Genomic DNA, 22,536 nt, shown 5'->3' with positions numbered 1-22,536 from the left:
CTAAACTTAACCTCAACCTCTAACCTGATCCATTTTCATAACGTAGTCTTTTTTAAGGTCGAGCGCGCAAGCGATCTGGCCTGTTGTAACGTATCTGCCGGCTTTTAACCAAACCCCCACATGACCATCACTGTCACTCGTTCATGGTCTTGCCTTTCAAAAGTCCTTTGTTATCATTGGTAAATGCTTTACGTTTGTCCCTCCTTGGGGCAGTTTTGTTACCGCCTTGGCCATCAACCCTGTTACATGGGTAATTGCACGTTTGCCGATACGTTTGACTGTGAGCAAACTTCTTTTTCCTTTTGTGTCTCTCCTTCGTGCTCATGTTCGCTTTGAATAGGCTTGCTTATGTCAACTGTTTACTTTTCATTTTCAACTTGTATGGCAAGAAAAGTCCAGTTAGGAATTTACAACACTAATATCTCTAACTTGAGCAGACGCAAGACCCATTGCATTGCAAATGCTTGTTCATTATTGCAACGTTTACAAGAGCTAAAGAGTTGGAAGAAGAGCTTTAGGGGCTGTGCATGCAAAACTGACTGTAAGGTAAATTGTCATTAAGACAATAGGCGTGATCTGATATAATCAACGTACATCACCTATTAAAACAAAGGCCCTCATTCGGAGAATGTTGGTTAAAGTAATGTTTCAAAGTAAACACTTAATATTCATAGTTAAGGAGGCTATTCCTCATCTCTCTTATAATGAGGCCCATTCAAAGGATGTTACAACACCTTGTTGATGGCTTTACATATCCAAGTACAAGATGTTGTGACTAAGGAAATTGATGAAAGGGGACTGAAAGTGCTGTTGCTCTTCTCCCGTTTTGGAACCAGCAGACTGCTGGGAAGCCCTCTGGTATACTTGTGGGCCAGCTCCATGCTGCTCTGTACACCTTCTGTTTGGTGCTAATACTTTCTTGAGATTTCGTCACCTGACATCTTACATTTTTCTCCCTTCCATCAACAGGATCCCGCTGACCAAGTTCCGCACAATCCGTCGCACTTTCATCAACGAGTCAACTGAAATTGAAAAACTTGTGGCTACTGGTGATCAACTAAAGTACAACCTGGGCTTCCCACCTAGAAAAGGTCCTACACCAGAAATTCTTATGAACTACCTGGATGTAAGTAACCAGTCTCTCCACTCCAAAGCTGCCATTGAAGGAGTCCTGCATTTATCCTTTCATGCTCACTCCTCCCTTCTATCAGATATGGAAGCTGTTTTTTTTTATTTTGGACTCTCTTCATCCCCTTCACTTACCATAACCACCCCATGCTTGACACTTCATTCCTATCACTGAATGTATTGGTTATCTGAAGACCGTTTTACATTGATTGAAGGATAAAGTGTGTTGAAACCATTCACTTTGACCCTCTCCTTATTTTCCCTCCCTCAGGCACAGTACTATGGAGAGATTGGTATTGGCACGCCCCCCCAGCCCTTCACAGTGGTCTTCGACACCGGCTCTTCCAACTTGTGGGTGCCCTCCATCCATTGTTCTTTCCTGGACATCGCCTGCTGTAAGTATTATCCTTCCCCTGCCTCTTTCAGCATAGAATTGGAATAGTTGTGAAATCAACATTGATTGTGGTTGGCTGATGTTGGGTGAAATCTAGGAAGGTATTTCCTCCAACCTGTCATTGAAGTTGCAGGAGTTGAGGTGTACTGTAGCAGAGTGAATAATATAGCTACTGCAGACAATTGTTACCTAAAGGTTATGGGTCCAAACCTCAGTGACTTCACTGTTCTTTTTCTTATTTCTTTATCGAGCTACAGTTTTCTGATGAATTGGGAAATACAGTGTGCAGATATTGCTCAGTTGGTAGAGTATGCTTTGTAGGAGTGTTCATTACTCATTCCCTAATAATTCAAGGGTGAAAATATATTTCAAGATGTGAAGTACTGAGAATACTTTCTCAGATCCTTTCTATGTACTTTTTAGGTAGAGCATAAGCGTTCGACCTGGTGTATACTTATTCTCTGGGTGTAAAGCAATTTCATTTATTGGTTGCAGGGTCTTTAAAAATTCTTGCTCGCTAGTGGTCAGTTCTGCCTTTTTCTCCTTCCCTTTTCTGTTTCAGAGCAGTGACCAACTACTGTATTGTTCCACTTAGATTTCTTGATCTGTTGTGGTGACTGACTATTTTTGACATTTCTTTGGTGCTCCCCTTTCACTGTTGGTGGTTTAAGCTGGTTCCTGCCTGCGTTTTATTGCAGCATTCCGTTTCTCCCTTCTCCCATGTCTCTGACATTTGTTTTGGCTTTATTCCAGTGCTGTCCTTGTTTACCTCCTGGTACTAATATAAGCTTATTTTACTAAACAAACAAACACCCAGTCGTTTAACTCACTGCTCACGAAAGCCACAATATCCCCTTGCATCACAGAGAGTCACTCTCTCTCCAGTGCCTATCCCTGCCAGCTGTCACATCACACACAGAGCATTGCTTATCTCCTTTACATGGGGCCATAAATCTTCTCAGACTGCTTTGCTAACTTCATTAGAGCTTTGTTGAAATGGGAGGCAAAAATACTTGTTTAGATGTGATGCCAGGTTGGCAAACGCCTGTAGAGCGATATTTTTAGCTTCAGACTGCAAACTAATTAAATTAATGAGTCCTCATTACGAAAAAAGCACGTTTGTGAAAGCTGTACTGGAATTTCTTATAACTCATACAGATTCCAAAAGTTACCCTGACCCGTGTATATTAGAGTAGTGTATGGAAGAGAGAATCTCGCGAACTTCAGAGCCAACTCCTCAAACTCTGTATTGCTTCTGAAACATGCATTAAGAAAAATTCCCAAAAAGGATGGGCAGATTGGTGTTGTGTTGAACCACAGCAGTGAAATTTGACAGATCGAACTGTCACTGCATGTGTCTAAACATATGATTAAAGTGCTTTGTCCATCCTTGGGGCAGTTTTGTTACCACCTAGGACCCTGTTACATGAATAATTGCACGTTTGCCGATAAGTTTGTCTGGGAGCAAACTTATTTTTCCCTATGTGTGCCTCCTTTGCGCTCATACGCATGGTGGCACTTTGATTCAGCTCGCTTATGCCAACTGTTTTACTTTTCATTTTCAAATTATGTAGCAAGAAACATCCAGTTAGGAATTTAAAATGCTAATGGCGCTAACTCGAGCAAATGCAAGACCCATTGAAAATGCTTGTTTGTTCTTGTATCTATTGTAATTCCTCTCCTCTCACGTTGTTCTCCCCTCTGCCTTTTCTCCCCTATGCAGTGATACATCATAAGTATGATTCTTCGAAGTCGAGTACTTTTGTGAAGAATGGAACTGCCTTCGAAATCCAGTATGGAACCGGGAGCCTCTCCGGGTACCTCAGTCAGGACACTGTCACAGTAAGTTTCGAGCCCATCCTCCCTTTAAAGGTCAGATGTGGGGGAGAGATCAAAGCTTCATTCTAGAGCAGTAGTTCGCAACCTTTTGACTTCTGTAGACCCCACTTTATTATTACTGGAATCCGGGGACCCGCCACTGAGTCATTACTGAAAGCTGGGGACCTAATCCGTTAATATTATTTAATTTCATAAGCAGTCGTGGACCCCCTGAGGAGGCTTTGCGGAACCCCAGAAGTCCTCTGATCACAGGTTAGGAACCGCTGTTTTAGAGCATACTAGCAGACTGTCTATTAGCAGTAGCTCTTGCAGCGTGCTAGGGTAGAGTTATGTCTAAGCCCCCTAACCCTTAACTGTAACATGGGATCACCATGTTTTAGGGGTCAACTAGCTTCCCTGTTCTCCTTCTGTAAGTCCAAAACCTTTGAAAGAGACTTGTTTTGTAGACCCCCCCCCCCCCCTTTGGTGCCACTTATATCCTTCACCCTGCTCTGCTGAATATTTCACTCGAATGAGAAAGACGTTGAGTATGGTAAGTCTGCTATGAGAAGATTTCATGGAGCTCTGGTTACTGCAAGCTAAAAGGGTTCCACAATGTATTTTTAAAGACCAATTTCTACTACTGAAAAGGTATTGTAAACTCCATATTTACTTTTGGCATCATCTTAAAGTATTGTTAGAAACGATGCTCAGAGTCTCATGCAAACTCTGACCGTTCAACATGTCTGTGAAAAATACATTAACATAGTGGTTGTGAGTGTAATTTGTGCTTGTAGGATGTGGGAGATAATTCACTGTGGAAGTCATTGAATGCATTCCTTTTAGTTAGGATATTATCTCCGATTTGTTAGTTCTTCAAAATGTCTACTCTGAAAGCCATTGCTAATCTGCCTTCGTTCTTTGATCAGAGCTTTGTTTAAAGCTTCGGAGGTATTTGATTCTTTAAGATTTTATTGCTTTGTTGGCATAAACAAATGTTCAAAAATGTTTCCTATTTGAAATATTTATCAAATACAGACCTACATACAGGGAGTGCAGAATTATTAGGCAAGTTGTATTTTTGAGGATTAATTTTATTATTGAACAACAACCATGTTCTCAATGAACCCAAAAAACTCATTAATATCAAAGCTGAATATTTTTGGAAGTAGTTTTTAGTTTGTTTTTAGTTTTAGCTATGTTAGGGGGATATCTGTGTGTGCAGGTGACTATTACTGTGCATAATTATTAGGCAACTTAACAAAAACAAATATATACCCATTTCAATTATTTATTATTACCAGTGAAACCAATATAACATCTCAACATTCACAAATATACATTTCTGACATTCAAAAACAAATCAGTGACCAATATAGCCACCTTTCTTTGCAAGGACACTCAAAAGCCTGCCATCCATGGATTCTGTCAGTGTTTTGATCTGTTCACCATCAACATTGCGTGCAGCAGCAACCACAGCCTCCCAGACACTGTTCAGAGAGGTGTACTGTTTTCCCTCCTTGTAAATCTCACATTTGATGATGGACCACAGGTTCTCAATGGGGTTCAGATCAGGTGAACAAGGAGGCCATGTCATTAGATTTCCTTCTTTTATACCCTTTCTTGCCAGCCACGCTGTGGAGTACTTGGACGCGTGTGATGGAGCATTGTCCTGCATGAAAATCATGTTTTTCTTGAAGGATGCAGACTTCTTCCTGTACCACTGCTTGAAGAAGGTGTCTACCAGGAACTGGCAGTAGGACTGGGAGTTGAGCTTGACTCCATCCTCAACCCGAAAAGGCCCCACAAGCTCATCTTTGATGATACCAGCCCAAACCAGTACTCCACCTCCACCTTGCTGGCGTCTGAGTCGGACTGGAGCTCTCTGCCCTTTACCAATCCAGCCACGGGCCCATCCATCTGGCCCATCTAGACTCACTCTCATTTCATCAGTCCATAAAACCTTAGAAAATCAGTCTTGAGATATTTCTTGGCCCAGTCTTGACGTTTCAGCTTGTGTGTCTTGTTCAGTGGTGGTCGTCTTTCAGCCTTTCTTACCTTGGCCATGTCTCTGAGTATTGCACACCTTGTGCTTTTGGGCACTCCAGTGATGTTGCAGCTCTGAAATATGGCCAAACTGGTGGCAAGTGGCATCGTGGCAGCTGCACGCTTGACTTTTCTCAGTTCATGGGCAGTTATTTTGCGCCTTGGTTTTTCCACACGCTTCTTGCGACCCTGTTGACTATTTTGAATGAAACGCTTGATTGTTCGATGATCACGCTTCAGAAGCTTTGCAATTTTAAGAGTGCTGCATCCCTCTGCAAGATATCTCACTATTTTTGACTTTTCTGAGCCTGTCAAGTCCTTCTTTTGACCCATTTTGCCAAAGGAAAGGAAGTTGCCTAATAATTATGCACACCTGATATAGGGTGTTGATGTCATTAGACCACACCCCTTCTCATTACAGAGATGCACATCACCTAATATGCTTAATTGGTAGTAGGCTTTCGAGCCTATACAGCTTGGAGTAAGACAACATGCATAAAGAGGATGATGTGGTCAAAATACTCATTTGCCTAATAATTCTGCACTCCCTGTATGGGAAGCAACAGAACACGGTGCTGAAAGCACAGTAACAGAAGCGCCAATTAAAATAGTACTGTTGAGTTGATGTCAGGTTTGTGTGGCAAGACCAGCACAACAAATTGAATGAATGTCTTTCCATTGAACGTGCTGCAGAGCCTGAGAATCCCTAATTTCTCACCTCAGGCAATCTCGAAGGCCAGTCATGTTTTATGATGCATATCAGTTAATTGTTTAAAAAATTCCCATGAGCAATGCCTGTTATTACAATCACTCCATTAAAACGCATTAAATGGTGAAAGGGCCATCTTCCTAATCCAGTGCTGCCTTGAATTCAATTCCAACAGCTGGGATTTATTGAGTGACTTTACCACTACTTGATCTTGGGTATGGTATGCATGGGGATATTTTCAATTGAATGGTTGGACAGTTGTAGCCAAGATAGGATACTTTGGGGTGTAGGCTGGCCTTCATTTGTAAGGTTTGTGCATATGTGTTAGAACTGCACCCCATATTATGCAATAAAACCTTTAGTTCAAGCAGTGAGTTCAGTTTCTGGATTGAACACTTTAGATCAGGATAAGCAAAGCTCACTGGTTCTAGGACTCTATTAACCAGTACGACTACAGCAGGCTAGACTTATCCAAATAAGGCAGACTCAGCAGCTGATGCACTTTTAATTTGGCCCTTGTCATGTGGGTCACAAGAACATTTTAATTTGTGTATGTGTGTGTATATAGATATAATAATGTGTGTTTGATGGCATGTGTAGCTGCAGGTACACATGCTATGCATATCCATTCCGACATCTAGTGTTGGGCTCGGAGTGTTACAAGTTGTTTTTCTTCGAAGAAGTCTTTTCGGAGTCACGGGATCGAGTGACTCCTCCTCTTGGTTCCATAGCGTGTTTCCTCTTGCTCTGAGATTTTGATTCGTAAAACTCTAGAAAATCTTCCTTCTTGTCGGTATTGTTTCAATCGCGTTCTCCATCTAGCATCGAACCGGTAGTACCATCGGAAAATTACTTTTGTTCGCCCTTTGGGGCGCTGGAGCCCAACTCGGGCCTATTCGGGCCTACTGCGTGGAAAGCCTGATGGATCGGACTCCATTCAGATTCTGCCATCGGTGCCACGTGAAGCACCCCAATACAGACCAGCACTTGGTTTGTAACTTGTGCCTTTCTCCAGACCATTGGGAGGAAAACTGTGAGGCCTGTCGATGGTTTCATTAAAAAAAGACTCTCAGATCTGAGAGCCCGAAGACTTGAAATGGCATCGAAAAGTAGTGAACATCTCGACGTCACTGAAGAAGCACAGGCGCAGACAGCAGTCTCCATCCGAGACACAGACTCTGAACAGGAATCTGAGGACGACAGACCCATCACAGCTGGTCAGCATGTGAGTGCGTCAGCCCCTACACCCCTACATAAAAAACATTCTAAGGCCTTGGGTACACCACTGCTGGAAGGCCATGGTTCGGCCCGGAAAAAGACTGTCGGTGACAGACCTTCGGGATCGGTGTCAAAAAAGGCCACTCCTCCATGTAGCTCGGAGTCGAGTAAAACTATAAAGGGCTCCAATTCGGACTCCAGCAGGAAACCCCAAGCTTTGGAGTCGAAAATTCGAAAGACGGCTTTGGAGCTGAGACCTTCCACAATATTTTCGGTACCGTAAAAACAGCAAACTTCAGAACCAAAGAAGACATCGTATACAGAGGAGCAAGGGCTTTCCAACAAATTGAGAGAGCCATAAAACCTCTGAGGAAGAGTCGGACATTGAGCCCATTCTACAAATTATGGATAAGAGACAATTTAGGATACACATCCATTAAGAGACCGAAAGGATTGTTACTGCACCTCGTTTAAGAACAAAAAGAAAGCTGGTTTTCCAAGAGGAACTGGACACTGTACAGCCACCAGCAAAGGTGCAAAAGCCAAAGGAGAAACCAATACATCCTCATTCTTCTCCTCCTCATTCTCCACAACTGTCTGTCTCCTCCCCACACCAGCCCTCCACCAATGCCTTCTCCAACACACTCTTTTTACTCACAAGAAGACATAGTAGACCCATGGGATCTTTATGATCCTGATCCCATCCGAGATAATGACCCAGATACTTACCCATCCAAACCATCTCCACCTGAGGATACCACATTATACAACCTGGTCATAGCCAGGGCGCAGTTTATCATGGGGTAACAATGCATTCAGAGCCATTGGAAGAAGATTTTTTAATTAAATCATTATCTTCAACGCTTTTCAGGTACCAGTGCCTCCCAATGTTACCCGCAATGGTAAAACATGCAGACCAAAGTTTTAGTGAGCCTGAGAAATCTAGAATCATCACACCTAGAATAGAAACGAAATATAAGCCTGTACCCTCTGACCCAGATTATACTACCCATCAGGCGCCTCCAGATTCAGTGGTGGTTATTGCAGCACGAAAGAGGGCAAATATCCAGTCTTCAGGAGATGCACCTCCTCCTGATAAAGAGAGCAGAAAATTTGACGCTGCTTCCCAGGCAGCGAATGAATGGAGAATTGTTAATTCACAAGCACTGCTAACCCGCTATGATAGAGCACATTGGGATGAGATGCAGGATATTAAACAGCATCTCCCAAAAACACCAAAAGCGGGCACAACAAGTGGTAGAGGAAGGGCAAGCCATTAGTTACAATCAAATAAGATCTGCCTTTAATGCTGCTGATACAGCTGCAAGGAGCGTTAACACAGTCATCACAATCAGAAGACATGCATGGCTATGCTCCTCTGGTTTTAAACCAGAAATTCAACAGGCTGTGCTTAACATGCCTTTTGATAAAAAGCACCTCTTTGGCCCAGAAGTGGACACTACAATTGAGAAATGAAGAAAGGACTCCGATACAGCAAAAGCAATGGGTGCTTTGTACACCACACCATGTAGGGGGTCATTTCGTAGGCCTCAGTTTCGAGGAGGTTTTAGAACACAATCCTCCGAGGCTTCTACCTCACAAACAAAGCAACCATAATTCAACCCAGTCTCAACAAGGTGGGTTTAGAGGAACATACAGAGGTCAATACTCAAGAAATAGAGGTCAATTCCAAACCTCTAAACAACCAAAGCAGTGACTTCCTTCCCTCCCTTCCAGTCCACACATCTCCTGTGGGGGGGAAAGACTACAGCAGTTCCACTCTCATTGGCAAAATATCACCACAGACAACTGGGTATTGTCAATTATTCGCAATGGTTATTGCCTAGAATGGATAAACACCTCTCCAAATATTCCACCAAGATATCGCAAGTTATCCCCAGAACATACAGTTCTGTTATAACAAGAGGTTCAGTCTCTACTACTCAAGCAATAGAATTAGTTCCACAGTCCCAACAAGGAACAAGGCTATACTCACTATACTTCCTAATTCCCAAAAAAGATGTCACCCTCAGGCCAATATTAGACCTCGGGCCCCTCAATTTTTACATCTTGTCAGAATATTTTCACATGGTAACTCTACAAGATGTTATTCCACTGGTACAGAAACAAGATTTTATGACTGCTCTAGACCTCAAAGATGCGTATTTACACATACCCATCCTCCCCACTTCATAGAAAATACCTCAGGTTTGTCATACAAGGAAAACACTACCAGTTCAAAGTGTTACATTTTGGCATAACAACAGCGCCAAGGGTGTTCACAAAGTGTCTAACGGTAGTAACAACACATCCATGTCTTTCCATATATTGAGGATTGGCTAATAAAATCAAACAATCGTACACAATGCCAAAAACATACACGTTATGTGATAGAAACTCTGCACACACTAGGATTTTCTATAAACTACCAAAAGTCACACCTTCAACCAGCACAAGTACAACCGTATCTAGGTGCTATCCTAAATACTCAACTAGCTCTAGCGAATCCAAATGATACAAGCTTTCCAAAATCTAATTCCACTCGTACAACCAAATCAACAATACACTGTAAGATTTATCATGAAGATTTTAGGAATGATGGTATCTTGCATAGCAATAGTCCCACGTGCAAGACTGAACATGAGGCCCTTACAACAGTGCCTTGCACGACAATGGTCACAGGCACACAGTCAATTTCAAGATCTAGTGTTGATGGACCGCCAAACAAATATGTCCCTTCAATGGTGGAACGCAGCAATTTAATGAAGGGGCGGTCGTTTCAAGACCCTGTACCTCAGACCATGATTACAACAGATGCATCAATGATTGGTTGGGGAGCTCACCTAAACAATCACACCATTCAAGGGCAATGGGATGTCAAACGGAAACAGCTACACATACACCACTTAGAATTATTAGCTGTATTCCTTGACCTAAAAGCATTTCAACCTCTTCTCAAACAGAAGAATGTTCTCATAAAGACAGACAACATGACAACCATGTATTATCACAACAAACAGGGAGGGACACATTCATCTCAAATGTCCCTTCTAGCACAAACAATTTGGAAATGGGCAATTCACAATCCAATTCACCTAATAGTAAAATTGCGTGGAGTGGCATACAGTGGAATAGTGTAGACTGGTTGATCTGATGGAGTGGAGCATGGTAGAGTGTAGTAGGGTAGAATGTGATGGCATACAGTGAAATAGCATGCTGTGGCATAGTGTAATAACGCTGAGTGTTACTGGCAGACAGTGTAGTGATGTGGAGTGGCATATAGCGGAATAGTGTATAGAAGTGTGGATTGTCATGCAGTTGAACTGAGCAGAGTGTAGTAGCCTGGAGTGGCATAGAATGGACTGATCTACAGTGTAACATTGGAGTTGTGTAGCGTACAGTGGAATAGTGTATAGTGGAGTAGCTTACAATGGAAGGGCATACAGTGGAGTGTCCTAAAATGGAGTGCTGTACAGTGGAGTGGCATAATTGAACAAGACGTAGCTTGAAAATATGTGATCGGTTGTAGATGTAATATGGCAGCATGTATGTGGAATTCCTATAACCCTGTGCCCAGCACCTATTGTTTGGTGTCAAGAGCAACAAGTTTTCATGTTTTATTTTGTCCTTGGGACAAGTAGACCCAACCCTGTGTAGCACAATCCCTTTAGCTGCCAGTTTACAGTACCACTTTGAGCAGAGAAGAAAATTGTCAGCAGTTGAGGTAATATTTGTGTCCATGTGTAAATGCTGTTTGAACATCTATTTGTGGGTCATTAATGCAAAGCCTTTATTATTAGGGTAAGTGCGCTACGTAAATGCTGTAAGCTTGGACTGCTCTACTTTCAGTTGTTCCAGTAAAAAAAAATGTTTAAAGTTTAACAATATGAGGCTTCGTATAATGCTCTCTGATTAGATGGAAATATTTGCAGAAGCTTAAAAACAAAATTGATAATTCTTTGATTTAAAAATAAAATGTTTACAAAAAAATGCAAATGGCAAACAAATGTTTTGCTAAATTTACTGTGAATTTTTAGGTACCATTTCTTTGAAGCATTATTTAGTAAAAAGTGTTGATGATGCATGCTTGCATTGAATAAGAAAATTCTTAATGAAATATCCGTTTCAACAAGATTATGTAGAATATGAAATTAAACAAGCATTGGCAAAGCCAATGGTTTCAACATTGATGGTCAGTCTTTTGTTTTTGTCAATGCGTGTCTTGTTTTGAATTACTTTTGTAAACTATTCTTGTGAGAGCTGCTATGTCCTCACCATTGTATCAAATATTGGCAAAAAGCAAAGTCTTATAGATTACACATTGCCACAGTAGTTCATGGTACTGAACAAAATTACTTTGTGTGCTGATATGCTCCGTGTGAAAGAGTAGATTGCTATAACTCACAGTAAAGCCAGCTGACAGATGGAGAGAGAAAGATAGAATTTTGATAAAAACAAAAGTTCTTGGTTAAAGTTGTACTTAATTAGGGTCATGGTCTTAAAGAAAGTCATTAAAGTGCACATATTGTATGTCTTTGCAATAGTGCAGGTTTACTCATTTCTTAAATTGATAAAAATGTACACAAGTAGACCTGAAAATCGTACTACTAGAAAATATTGATGAACTGTATTTTGGCACACGCAATTATGCATGTGTAGCTTTGCTCATGCAAAAATCTTTTGAGCGTTTACAGTTTCACTTTCTCGCCAACCATTTTTTTTTCCCCAACCCTGGAAGAAGTTTTACTTCTGCCCTTGTAGGGAGTAAATTTACAGCAGTTTTCTGAGTATTAGAAAAAATTCGAGAAGGGCTGGCGATAACCCTCAAAACATGCTAGTTAGTAGGTATACACAGACTCAACGAGCCTTCCAACCCTGTAACTATTGCTTACCAGTACCTCCACCCAGTATGTTGCTCTTCGGAAAGGTGGCTAAAGAATTTGATAGTATTAATTACCTGCTTTAGTATTAGCCCTGGCATAATCAGAGAGGCTATTATCTGAGTGCTTATGTAAAGAGGTTGCTGCCATAATTTGTCACCACACTACATGGCGCCAAAGGGGCAAGTAGATTTTTTGTTTTTTTACATAAGTCGATTTATGAAGCCACCTGTCCCATGGGCAAGTAGATATTTTATTAAATTCCACACCCCTGTGGCAGGAAAATACATTGAGGTGTAAATGTTCATTTTTAGTAGTATGTTTGAGTTGTGTTTAAGTATTTTAAATCTTGTATATGGTGCCACAGTATACCATGGTACATGCACATGACAAGGCAGTATGAGCTTGGCTAATGGTTGAGTTTACCAAACGTAAAAGGCAGCTGTGTTGTTTCAGCACAGTTTGGCTGCATTCTGCGTTTCGCTGCGTTCTGGTTAAGGGTCTTACATAGAGGTAGGTAGTAGGTTTTATTGTTGTTCTCCTCCAATTAATACTTTATTAAAGTGGCAATGGGTAGAGAAATGTATTTATAATTGTCTATATATTTTTACAACTTTTTAAAAGTAGTTTTGTAATTTGTAGGTATTATACGGGTGTGTGTGTGTGGGTTTTTTGTTTTCTTTTTTTTTTTTTTTTTTTTTTTTTTTTTTTTTTTAAAAAGAGTTAAAAATAGAAAATACACTGTAGTACATTATATTTGTAAAATATAGTACAACATATTTAAACATGTTTTAACGTACCATGAGGCAGTACCACAATACTCAGTACATTTCTTTTTAAATATATAGAAACTTGTATTTTATTTTCACTACCTATTACTACTTAAATAAAGTGGTAATATGTAAAAAGAAGCAAACCTACTACCTATATCTAAAGGCATAATGCAGAACACAGCCAAAGTGTACCTAAAAACAACTTGGCTGCCTTTACCTTTTGTAAAGACAGTCATTAGCCAATCACATAATACCTTATTTTCACTATTTACCACAGTATTTCCACGAAATACCGTGAACTTTAGCAAAACTACAACAACAGATATCACTAAGTTAAATGTCTTCTAAATAAAAAAATAATTGTAGTACCCAAAAAGGATCATCTGTGCACCCTAATGCCTAATCCTGCCATGGAAAATGCATAGGGGAGAATATTTTACCTTTGCACCCCCTTAACCAATCACCACAAAAATGTCCATTCACTGCCAATGTAGAAAACACTATGAATCCAGAACGTTTTGTGAGATTCATCAAACTGGGACAAAGTTATTAGCGACTAAAAGTCTGAGAAATTCCTATACCTTAGAATCCTAACTATAACCACAGAGTGGCTGTGACCAATCTGTAATACATTTTATTGAGCTTCTCTGTATTTTCGATTTCCAACATTGACATTTTGAATGTTTGTACTGTTGCCCAAAGTTTGATTTAATAGTGATGGCTTGATCCTGCTAATTTTCAAAGAAATGTTCCATAACTTTGTGGCAACATTGTGCATGGAGTACATTTACTGTTTGTAGTTGTTTACAGATACAATTTTGGGTGTTAGTTGTTCCACTCTGCCTTAGTTTACAGTGCATTGCTGATTAAAATCGTACCTTTATTGAGGACACTAAGAGGAGCTGCTGAAAGTATGGCCTTAATGGAGACAGCTATAGATATACATTATACAGGCTTTGTTGCGCTAGGTGATTGAGACTCGGCCAGCAAGAGTTGGGTGATGCAGTTTATTTTTGTTGTCACTGATGGATTTCTGGGAAGGTGCAGTTTTACCTGCAATTTTTTTGTCCTCTTTTATTAGAATTGGCCTAAAGCTGCCACTTCTCATATAAGTATTTAATAGGAAAGGGTTGGGGCTATATGTGCAGTAGTTTTTAAGTATCCTCTTTTTAGTGCCTGCTAATTGGAGGCCTAATGCAGTCTTACTGGCATATGAATAGGACCAGACAAGGCTCCTCGTTGTATTTCTTTATTCATAAAGCCCATTCAAGTAGCACAGTCAAGTGTTTGACACACACATCACACACCTCACACGCTCACTGTCTCTCGCTACTGGACCTTAATCACCCTTCTTCTTGCTTTTTTTCTACCACATTTTGTTTACTCTGTTTTTTAATCTGCAACAAAACATCAATGATGATCCTTGCTGTGAATCCTGTCTGACTGTTCGCTCCTCGTCTCTCCTTTCTCATGCTTCCCTCCTTTTTGGCAAGGTCCAGAATGAGGCATAGTCATCTTGAAAAAAATCTGCATTCAGTCGCATAGCCCTTGCTCACAGCTCTTGGACCCCATTTCCTTCATCACAGAATAAATGGCAGTATTTGAGGTGGCTGCCCCCTTTTACAATTTAGTAGAGGGCCAAGCTGGTGCAGTGGACTCTAAATATGTAAGTTAGTCTGGTGCGCTCTGACGATATTTACTCAAAGTCGAGAGGTACCTGTGCTCCCCTTTACGAAGTCTGCCTCCTTGAGATATGCCCACAGATCCTCTGACCACGAATAATAAAGGAACGTTTCTGGACTAGAAATTGCTTGCTTTTTCTATTACTTTAAGATTCCCCCCAAGCAAGACCTTGGACATTCTGTAGTGAAAACAGACACTTTTGTGTCTTCCAAATACTGAGTAACGAGGTCTGTCCCTTCATGAAAAGCCTTTGTCACTCTGTGGGAGGAGGTGGGGGTGTATTTGTTGCCTGTACTGTTTCAATTGGTCCCATCATAAATTCTATTAAGAGCTGTCAACCTTCCACCTCTTAACATCGAATTGGTACCCGCATGTGGTCTAAGAACAAATTTGATAAAATATTTCTTTTATAAATTGACTTCTCTAGCCCTTAAGTTATTGAAGTCTCCTTGTCCAGATCTGGATGAGTGTTACAGTTACAGTTCTTCACATACTCTACACAAGATGACAGACAGTTTTTCTTAATGTCTATTGAGCTTCTATTTAAGTAATTATTTTCTTTAAATTGTGCAATGTTAACGTCTGTGAATAATGGATTGTAGAACTGGTATAGCTCTGAATATAAACTTAATAACATTTGCCTCTTTCACTGGGAGTAATTGCCAGTAAAAGTAATTTGTTGGCTTCTAAACACCAGTTCTGTGACCACCCTTTCTTCCAAAAGCCTTCCTTTCTTAGAGGCCTCTTCTACGGTTTTGGAGTATTGTCCTCAATGTTTTTATGTGTTTTTTTTGTTAGTTTTTTTTTTCTGAACTTGTTCCTAGAGGTTACGCTACTAGAGTTCAGAGAAACACTCTTCTACAACGAGACTACCTCAGCATTTATATGCTGGCTGTTTTTTCTCTCCATCCTGTACAATGTATTTTTTATATATTTGTGTGTGTGTGTGTGTGTAAATGTAGATTTCATTTCAGTGCCACATTTTTTGCATGTCTTCGGTTTAAAAGACTCTCCGTCTGTTATCTAGGAAGTAGGGCAAGTGGCTTGTTAATTCTACTTATTCGGTTCTTCTTTTTTTTTCTTAAATGCTCTAAGTGATCTAATTAACTTGCTCCTTGAAAGGGTTTATATGGGTTCTTGCACTATGTTAGACAGATGTGAAGTCTCCAGTAACTGATTTTAAAATATCCAGTGCCCCCTCCTTCAGTGGGGATTCCAGTTCCCTTCTGCTCTCCAATCTTTATTAATATTTTAACAGAAAATAAGACTGCGGTCACTTACGAAAGCTCACATTGCTGTTAATCACAGTTAGGAATTCTGACAGAATTTGTCTTTGCAATTTCTGTGCTTGCTGAAAGACCTTTCCGAGCTTTAGGTAGACACTCGTTTCTCTCTTCTAAATTATAAGCTTCTTTTCCAACGCATCTCATGCTTAACCCATATTTTCATTGTTTGTGTGGTGCAGAGAGGGAACTCCAAAACTCTGTGGCTTCCTTACATTTTCAAAGACACTGCTAAGAAATAAGAAATAAAACCCATGTGCACTGAAACCAGAGGACTTTAAGTGCCGAAGATATGAGCAATTAAAACCTGGTATAACTTGTGTCCACCGTTTTTTTTTCAGGTTGGCTCTCTCCAGGTACAAAATCAGGTCTTTGGAGAAGCCATCAAGCAGCCAGGCGTGGCCTTTATTGCTGCCAAGTTTGATGGGATCTTGGGAATGGCGTACCCCCGCATCGCTGTTGATGGAGTGACCACAGTCTTCGACAACATCATGCGTCAGAAACTGGTGGAAACAAATGTTTTCTCTTTCTACTTGAACAGGTGCAGAAAAACTTAAGTCCTTACCAGTTTCTGCCCGACCATACACAATATATATATAATTTGGTTAGTTTTCTGTATTAACTTGTGACCACAGAAAGCAGGAGATCATGACTTAATTACAAGATCTGTTCTGTTTAGTCAATTCGGCTGTTTAGAAGTATCAGCAATCTGCATCACTATAATTGTTTTTAGCACTAGGAAACCCATAGACCATTTACCTTTTATATACATTGCAAGTCAATCATGTGTTGATTCTTCGATTACACAAACCATTTACCGCGGATAGCAGAGTTATTTCTTAAGTAATGCCGATTTCTTAAGTAAAACCGAACATTCTGTAAAGCTTTGAAGATTCCATAGACTTAAAGCAACTAAGCTGTCCCTCTGGTTACACAACTGTCAAACCATAGACCATTGCGTTATTCCTTTGCTTAAAGGTCTCGCAGGTTTGGCGCCTTTTGATGAATCTTCCATTGTACAAGTCCGGTCAGTTAGGAGATATCTCTCGCACTTCAGAGACGTCACTGACCAACTTAGTTATTCTGACGTAGAAGAGATATGCCTCTGATTCTGCACACATGTGTCATGAAGTTGTATTTCTGACTCTTGACAACAGTGCTTTTGCTACAGTTTAGAGCTTGAAGACCTATCGTTCTTGTTGCACAGGTATCCAAACTGCCCTTGACTGCAGAACTAGCTCTCGGTTATACAGAGGCTAAACTGAAGCAAATCCTCAGACACCAGAGCTACCCCTCTGGTTAGAAACATCCCCCAGGTTCAGCCTCGGCAAGTTGCACCGTTTCCTGTATTCAGTTGTCCTTTATGTTGTGCTTTCTGTATGATGCTTGTATTTGTTTTGAAAGGTAGCACTAAATGTGTGATAACAAGCCTCTTGTTTTTGCTGTTTAGGAATCCGACGACTCAACCTGGAGGGGAGCTCCTCCTGGGGGGCACAGACCCTAAGTACTACACTGGCGATTTTGATTATTTTAATGTCACTCGCAAGGCATACTGGCAGATCCACATGGACCAGTGAGTACCACAAAGTGATGTGCAGTTGCAATGATGAACTTCAAATGACCTTAAGAGACCTTGTTGTAGTGCTATTGGAGGGAATGGTAGTCCAAAAAGGTATGAGAGGTCATTCCGTGGGAGAAAATAAGCGATAAAGGGTTTGAGGGCATATGTGAAAAGATTTTGCCACAAAGAGTCAGAAGCAGGGCAGCGACATAGCGTACAGTTCGTTGGAAGTGTGAGCCATCATTGGGGTTTTGTGAAGCTCAAACTGTTCACTAGAAAAAGTGTATGGAAGGGCTTCCTGAAAGGGGTTGCAGGCATTGGCTCCCCACAAGAGAGCAGCAGGAGAACCTGAAAAGATGGTCTTGGCAGAGAAGAGGAATTTTCTGTGGTATTTATGTCCTAATAATGCGAGGTGCTGCCATCCTCAATCATGCCCGTTTGTCACTAGATGCGTGCTCGAGGATTACCACACTCGTATTTGTTTTGTGAGCCACAGCTTTTCTTGTACTGCACTTGTCCTGCTAGCATGCACCACATTTTGAACTGAAAGTGGCTCTACTATGAGGACTCTCCCCACGTCTTTCATTTCTCATTCTGTGCTTTTGTGCAGGATGAACGTCGGAGACCAATTGACCATCTGCAAGGGTGGATGCGAGGCCATTGTGGACACTGGTACCTCGCTTATTGTTGGACCCTCTGAGGAGGTGACTGCCTTACAGAAAGCACTTGGAGCAATACCTCTGATTCATGGTGAGGTGAGTGTGTACGTGGTGCTTGGCAGATGTGAGGCAGACACAGAAAGATCGACTGGAATTCTTGAAAATGTAAAGCTGCTTCAGAGGTCATAAGCTGGATGCAGTGGTAGCAGGGGGCCTAAAAGGTACTAAAGAAAGAGATACATTGTTGAGATGTCGGTAGTGACCCTACCTAAAATTATGTCCAGGAGTTGTTTAGTCTTGATGCCTCTGCAGGGGGGAGGAGGGCAGGAAGCTCTATGTAGATGAGTTGACTGTGACTGAAAGGTTCTTACACCTGCCTTTCAAGTTTCTCTGAAATGTTATATGTTAGACCTGACAGCCTTAGGGTGGTCATACCCCAACTTTTTCCTGCCTCTCTCCACTTTTCTGACAGTTTTTCCTGGTTGTAGGACTCTGAACACTTTACCACTACTAACCAGTGCTGAAGTGCATATGCTCGCTCCCTTAAACATGGTAACACTGGTTCATCCCCAATTGGCATATTTGATTTACTTAGAAATCTCTAGTAAAGTGCACTACATGTGCCCAGGGCGTGTAAATTAAATGCTACTAGTGGGCCTGTAGCACTTATTGTGCCACCCATATAAGTAGCCCCTAACCATGTCTCCGGCCTGCCATTGCAAGGCCTGTGTGTGCAGTTTCACTGCCACTTAGACTTGGCATTTGAAAGTACTTTGCAAGCCTTAAACTCCCCTTTTTTTATGGGGGAGCAGAAAGTGCTCCATCCCATTCTGTAGTCTCTCTTTGGGCACCAAACCACACCCATGTCACGTCAGTCACTTACATTGGTTCGTGGGCTTGCCTTTTAAAATCCGCTTGCTTTCATTTGTGAAAGGCATTCATACGTCATGCCTTTTCATGTGTTTAGCCCTCCTCGAGTGCACCGGTAAACTGCTATAAATATACGAGGCTCGATGTTTTCAGCATGGTGTCCGGACTACTTTATTTATTTTCCACGCAGCGCGATTGCGCTGCATTGTTTTTTTCTTTACAACACTAATAGCTGTAACTCGAGCTAATGCGAGACCCGTTGCATTGAAAATGCTTGTCTACATATGTCACCCCTAAGGTAGTCCCTAGGTAACCCATAGAACAGGGTGCTACGTAGGTAAAAGGCAGGACATGTACAAATGTGTTTTATGTGTCCTGCTAGTGGAAAAGCTCCTAAATTAATTTCTCACTACTGTGAGACCTGTTCCTTTCATAGACTAGCATTAGGACTGCCCTCCTATACTTTTTGAGTGGTAGATTCTGACCTGAAAGGGGTAACCAGGTCCTGTTTAGTATGGCCAGAATGGCAATAGAAAATCCTGCTTATTGGTGAGGTTGGATTTTATATTACTATTTTAGAAATGCTGTGTTAGAAAGTGAGTATTTCTCTGCACTTAAAACCATCTGTGCCTTACAGACGGTCTCCAATCAACATCTGGCCTGTGATGGTTGACAGCTCCCTTTTGCATTTCACCCAGACAATCACAAACATAGGACACTCAGTCACATCTGCATTCATATTCATACTGAATGGGCCTTTTTGAACTGGAAGGGTGGAGGGCCTGACACTTACATTTCAAAGGCCAGTGGCCTGCCCTCACACACAGGACGGATACCCCCCACCCCAGGACCCTGGCAGACAGGTCTTGGCTGTACTTGACCTGCACCTGAGTTCTGTCAGAAGACCTGCCTGGCTGCCCAAATGATTCTCTGGACTGCTTTCCTGAGAAGGACTGCTGCCCTGCAGTTGCCTTGCTGCCCTGCTGGCCTCTGACTGTGCTGGAAGGAATCTGCCTTCCCCCACAAGTGCTCTCCACGGGCTTGGATTGAACTTGCTTCCTGTTTCAAAGTCTAGGGGACAGCAAAGATTTCAACTACTAGCTTTTTGCTAGTACCTGATTTTAACAACGCTGCAGCCCGCTCCGTGGACTTCGCTGCATGGAACGACCGTGGCTTGCAGTGCAAGTCCGATGTTCCTGCGACTCCACCGACGTCACTCAGGGTCATTGCAACACTGTGAAGTCGACACATCACGTCCTGACTGACCGGAACCAGCGACCCAGCCGGGGTCACGAGGAAACGATGCATTGCGGACCACGACGCATCATTTTTCCCTGCCTCTGGACGGAACCAACCCTCACCTCCACCTGCTTCACAGAGCAGAACTGACTCCTCTTTCCTTGGAAGCCGTAAGGAACTGACGCTGCACCTACTCCAGCGACGCCTCTTTATTGACTCCCAGCGACGTCCTTGTTCTTAGTTTTCAAAATGTACTGTAACTGGGGATACATGTGACTCCGTGACCAGCACCGGTCATGTCAGATTGCTGGGAACGACTCCACCAAGGATGCCGTAGTAGCCCCAGTCGGAGCTATTGTGTTTCTAGGCGCTTTAGTTGGATTTAATCTTTAAAGATTCATAACTTTGCTTGTGTACATTGGATTTTCATAGTTTCAACAGTATTTTATTCAGATAAATATTCTCTATTTTTCTAAACCGTTCGTGTTTTCACTGTGTCATATTATAAGTTCTGCACAAATACTTTACACATTGCCTTCTAAGTTAAGTCTGACTGCTCCGTGCCAAGCTACCAGAGGGTGGGCACAGGATAGTTTGGATTGTGTTGTGACTTACCCTGACTAGGATTGTAGTCCAGACTTGGACAAGGGTGTATACCTCTGCCAACTAGATACCCAATTTCTAACATTATATAATATATATGTTAATGTATTTAATGGTATCTTGCTTGTGTCCAAGTTCTTCTGTCTTCTGTCCTACTAGAGCTTTAGTACAAAATTGTGTGGCTCTGGGCTGGGTCCTGCTGTACTTCACCTGCAACATGAACTTTCTGCTTGGTGAGGCCACTTTCGATAGTGGTGGATGAATCTGTTGTTGCTAGCCTGGATTGCTGCTGTTGTAGGCGGCCAGTGTTGTTCCTTGTGAGTGCCTGCTGGCACTTGATTGTCAGTGATGACATGAGTACCTAAGGCCCTGTACCTCTCCTTCAACTTGGACTTACCAGGCTGCTCCTTCCATCCCCATGGTATTGGGCAAATCAGTGACATCACAAAGACCGCCTCTACTTTTGCAGGCACACTAAATGGTCAATGTGCTGCCTCACTCTGCCTACCTCGTGTGGTAGCCCATAGTCAACACTTGCTCTTGTTTAGCTGCTGTGATGATGACTGTGGATACCCAGGATGCCAAGTGCTCCTCCGTGCATGGTCGACATTGATTCAGTGACTTCTTTGGAGACTACCACTGTCTCGGACATCCGAGAGCCAAAGCAGTGACAACAGGCTAGGACTCTGCTGCCATTAAAAGGAGTATTTATTGGAATACCATACCTAGCATGCTTCTGGCTTAAGGAATGCCCTAGAATTTTAGGGACACCAGCACACCTCAAAATATTTTGGAGGGTAATTCAAGGCCTCTATGTAATGCCACTGCCCAGAGTAGGTGTAGTTTCATGGCTTGAGAATTTGCCAGTGTAGAAGGGAGGACAATATGAAGTTAACTTGGTATATGTTCGTGAATGCCCCCTCCTTTCAACTGGGTATATGGCATTTCACTGAAAGCATATAACTGCAACTTTCTTGCAATGTGGCAAGAATCTGTTCACATATTTACCAATAGAGTATCGGAGGCTTTTTAAGGACGCAATGAGAGGAAGCACGAAGCTTTGCAACAATATGACTGTGTACATTTTCATAAATAGAGTTAGACAAATTGTTTTGCCTCAAGGAACACTTACATTTTTTACTAGGTAATGAAACTGCGACATAGGTGTGACATCAGGTGCCCACGATCACACTCGGATAGAGAAGCATGGATTTCAACCCAGCTCTTCAGCTCCGGATTTATTTTTTACTTTACTATTGTAGCTTATTTCGTTGTAAGCAACCCTTCCAACAAATTGCTTATTCCAACACTCTGTATTCAAATTCTTCATTCAGTGTGCACATTTGTATTGTTTCAAAATTCAATAACTATATCGGCTATGGGTGGATAGGCTATTTTTATTTGTTTTCCTGTGTGTGTAATATAAAAGACTGACAAAAATACTAACTGTATTTATTTATATAATAATACATTTGATCATTTTGGCCATTACATACCAAATATTGGTTTAAAACTGAGTAGGTGGCCAACAAATCAGTTAGTTACGTTTTTTGTGCTGGTCTGTCTCAACTAGGCTCTGTTTGGTTTGGTTTGGGGTGGTCAGGGCGGAAGTGGCTCTTCCAAGGAGTGGACATAATGCTTTTTGTCCTGCATCATGGGCTGTTATTTTTAC

General features: G+C 41.7%; 1 protein-coding gene across 1 annotated transcript in view; it reads left to right on the top strand.

The window, feature by feature from the left end:
* CTSD (cathepsin D) overlaps window positions 1-22,536 on the top strand; it is a 62,681-nt gene that overhangs the window by 10,733 nt on the left and 29,412 nt on the right. The window contains exons 2-7 of the mRNA XM_069223160.1: window positions 970-1,126; window positions 1,400-1,523; window positions 3,246-3,364; window positions 16,274-16,473; window positions 17,383-17,505; window positions 18,104-18,248. Of these exons, the coding sequence (XP_069079261.1) occupies window positions 970-1,126; window positions 1,400-1,523; window positions 3,246-3,364; window positions 16,274-16,473; window positions 17,383-17,505; window positions 18,104-18,248 (868 nt within the window). The remainder of the gene's footprint in view (window positions 1-969; window positions 1,127-1,399; window positions 1,524-3,245; window positions 3,365-16,273; window positions 16,474-17,382; window positions 17,506-18,103; window positions 18,249-22,536) is intronic.

The sequence above is a fragment of the Pleurodeles waltl genome, chromosome 3_1, assembly GCF_031143425.1.
Source record: "Pleurodeles waltl isolate 20211129_DDA chromosome 3_1, aPleWal1.hap1.20221129, whole genome shotgun sequence".
Classification (NCBI taxonomy): domain Eukaryota; kingdom Metazoa; phylum Chordata; class Amphibia; order Caudata; family Salamandridae; genus Pleurodeles; species Pleurodeles waltl.
The sequence above is the reverse complement of the archived record's forward strand: the minus strand, read 5'-3'. Positions and strand labels throughout refer to the sequence as shown.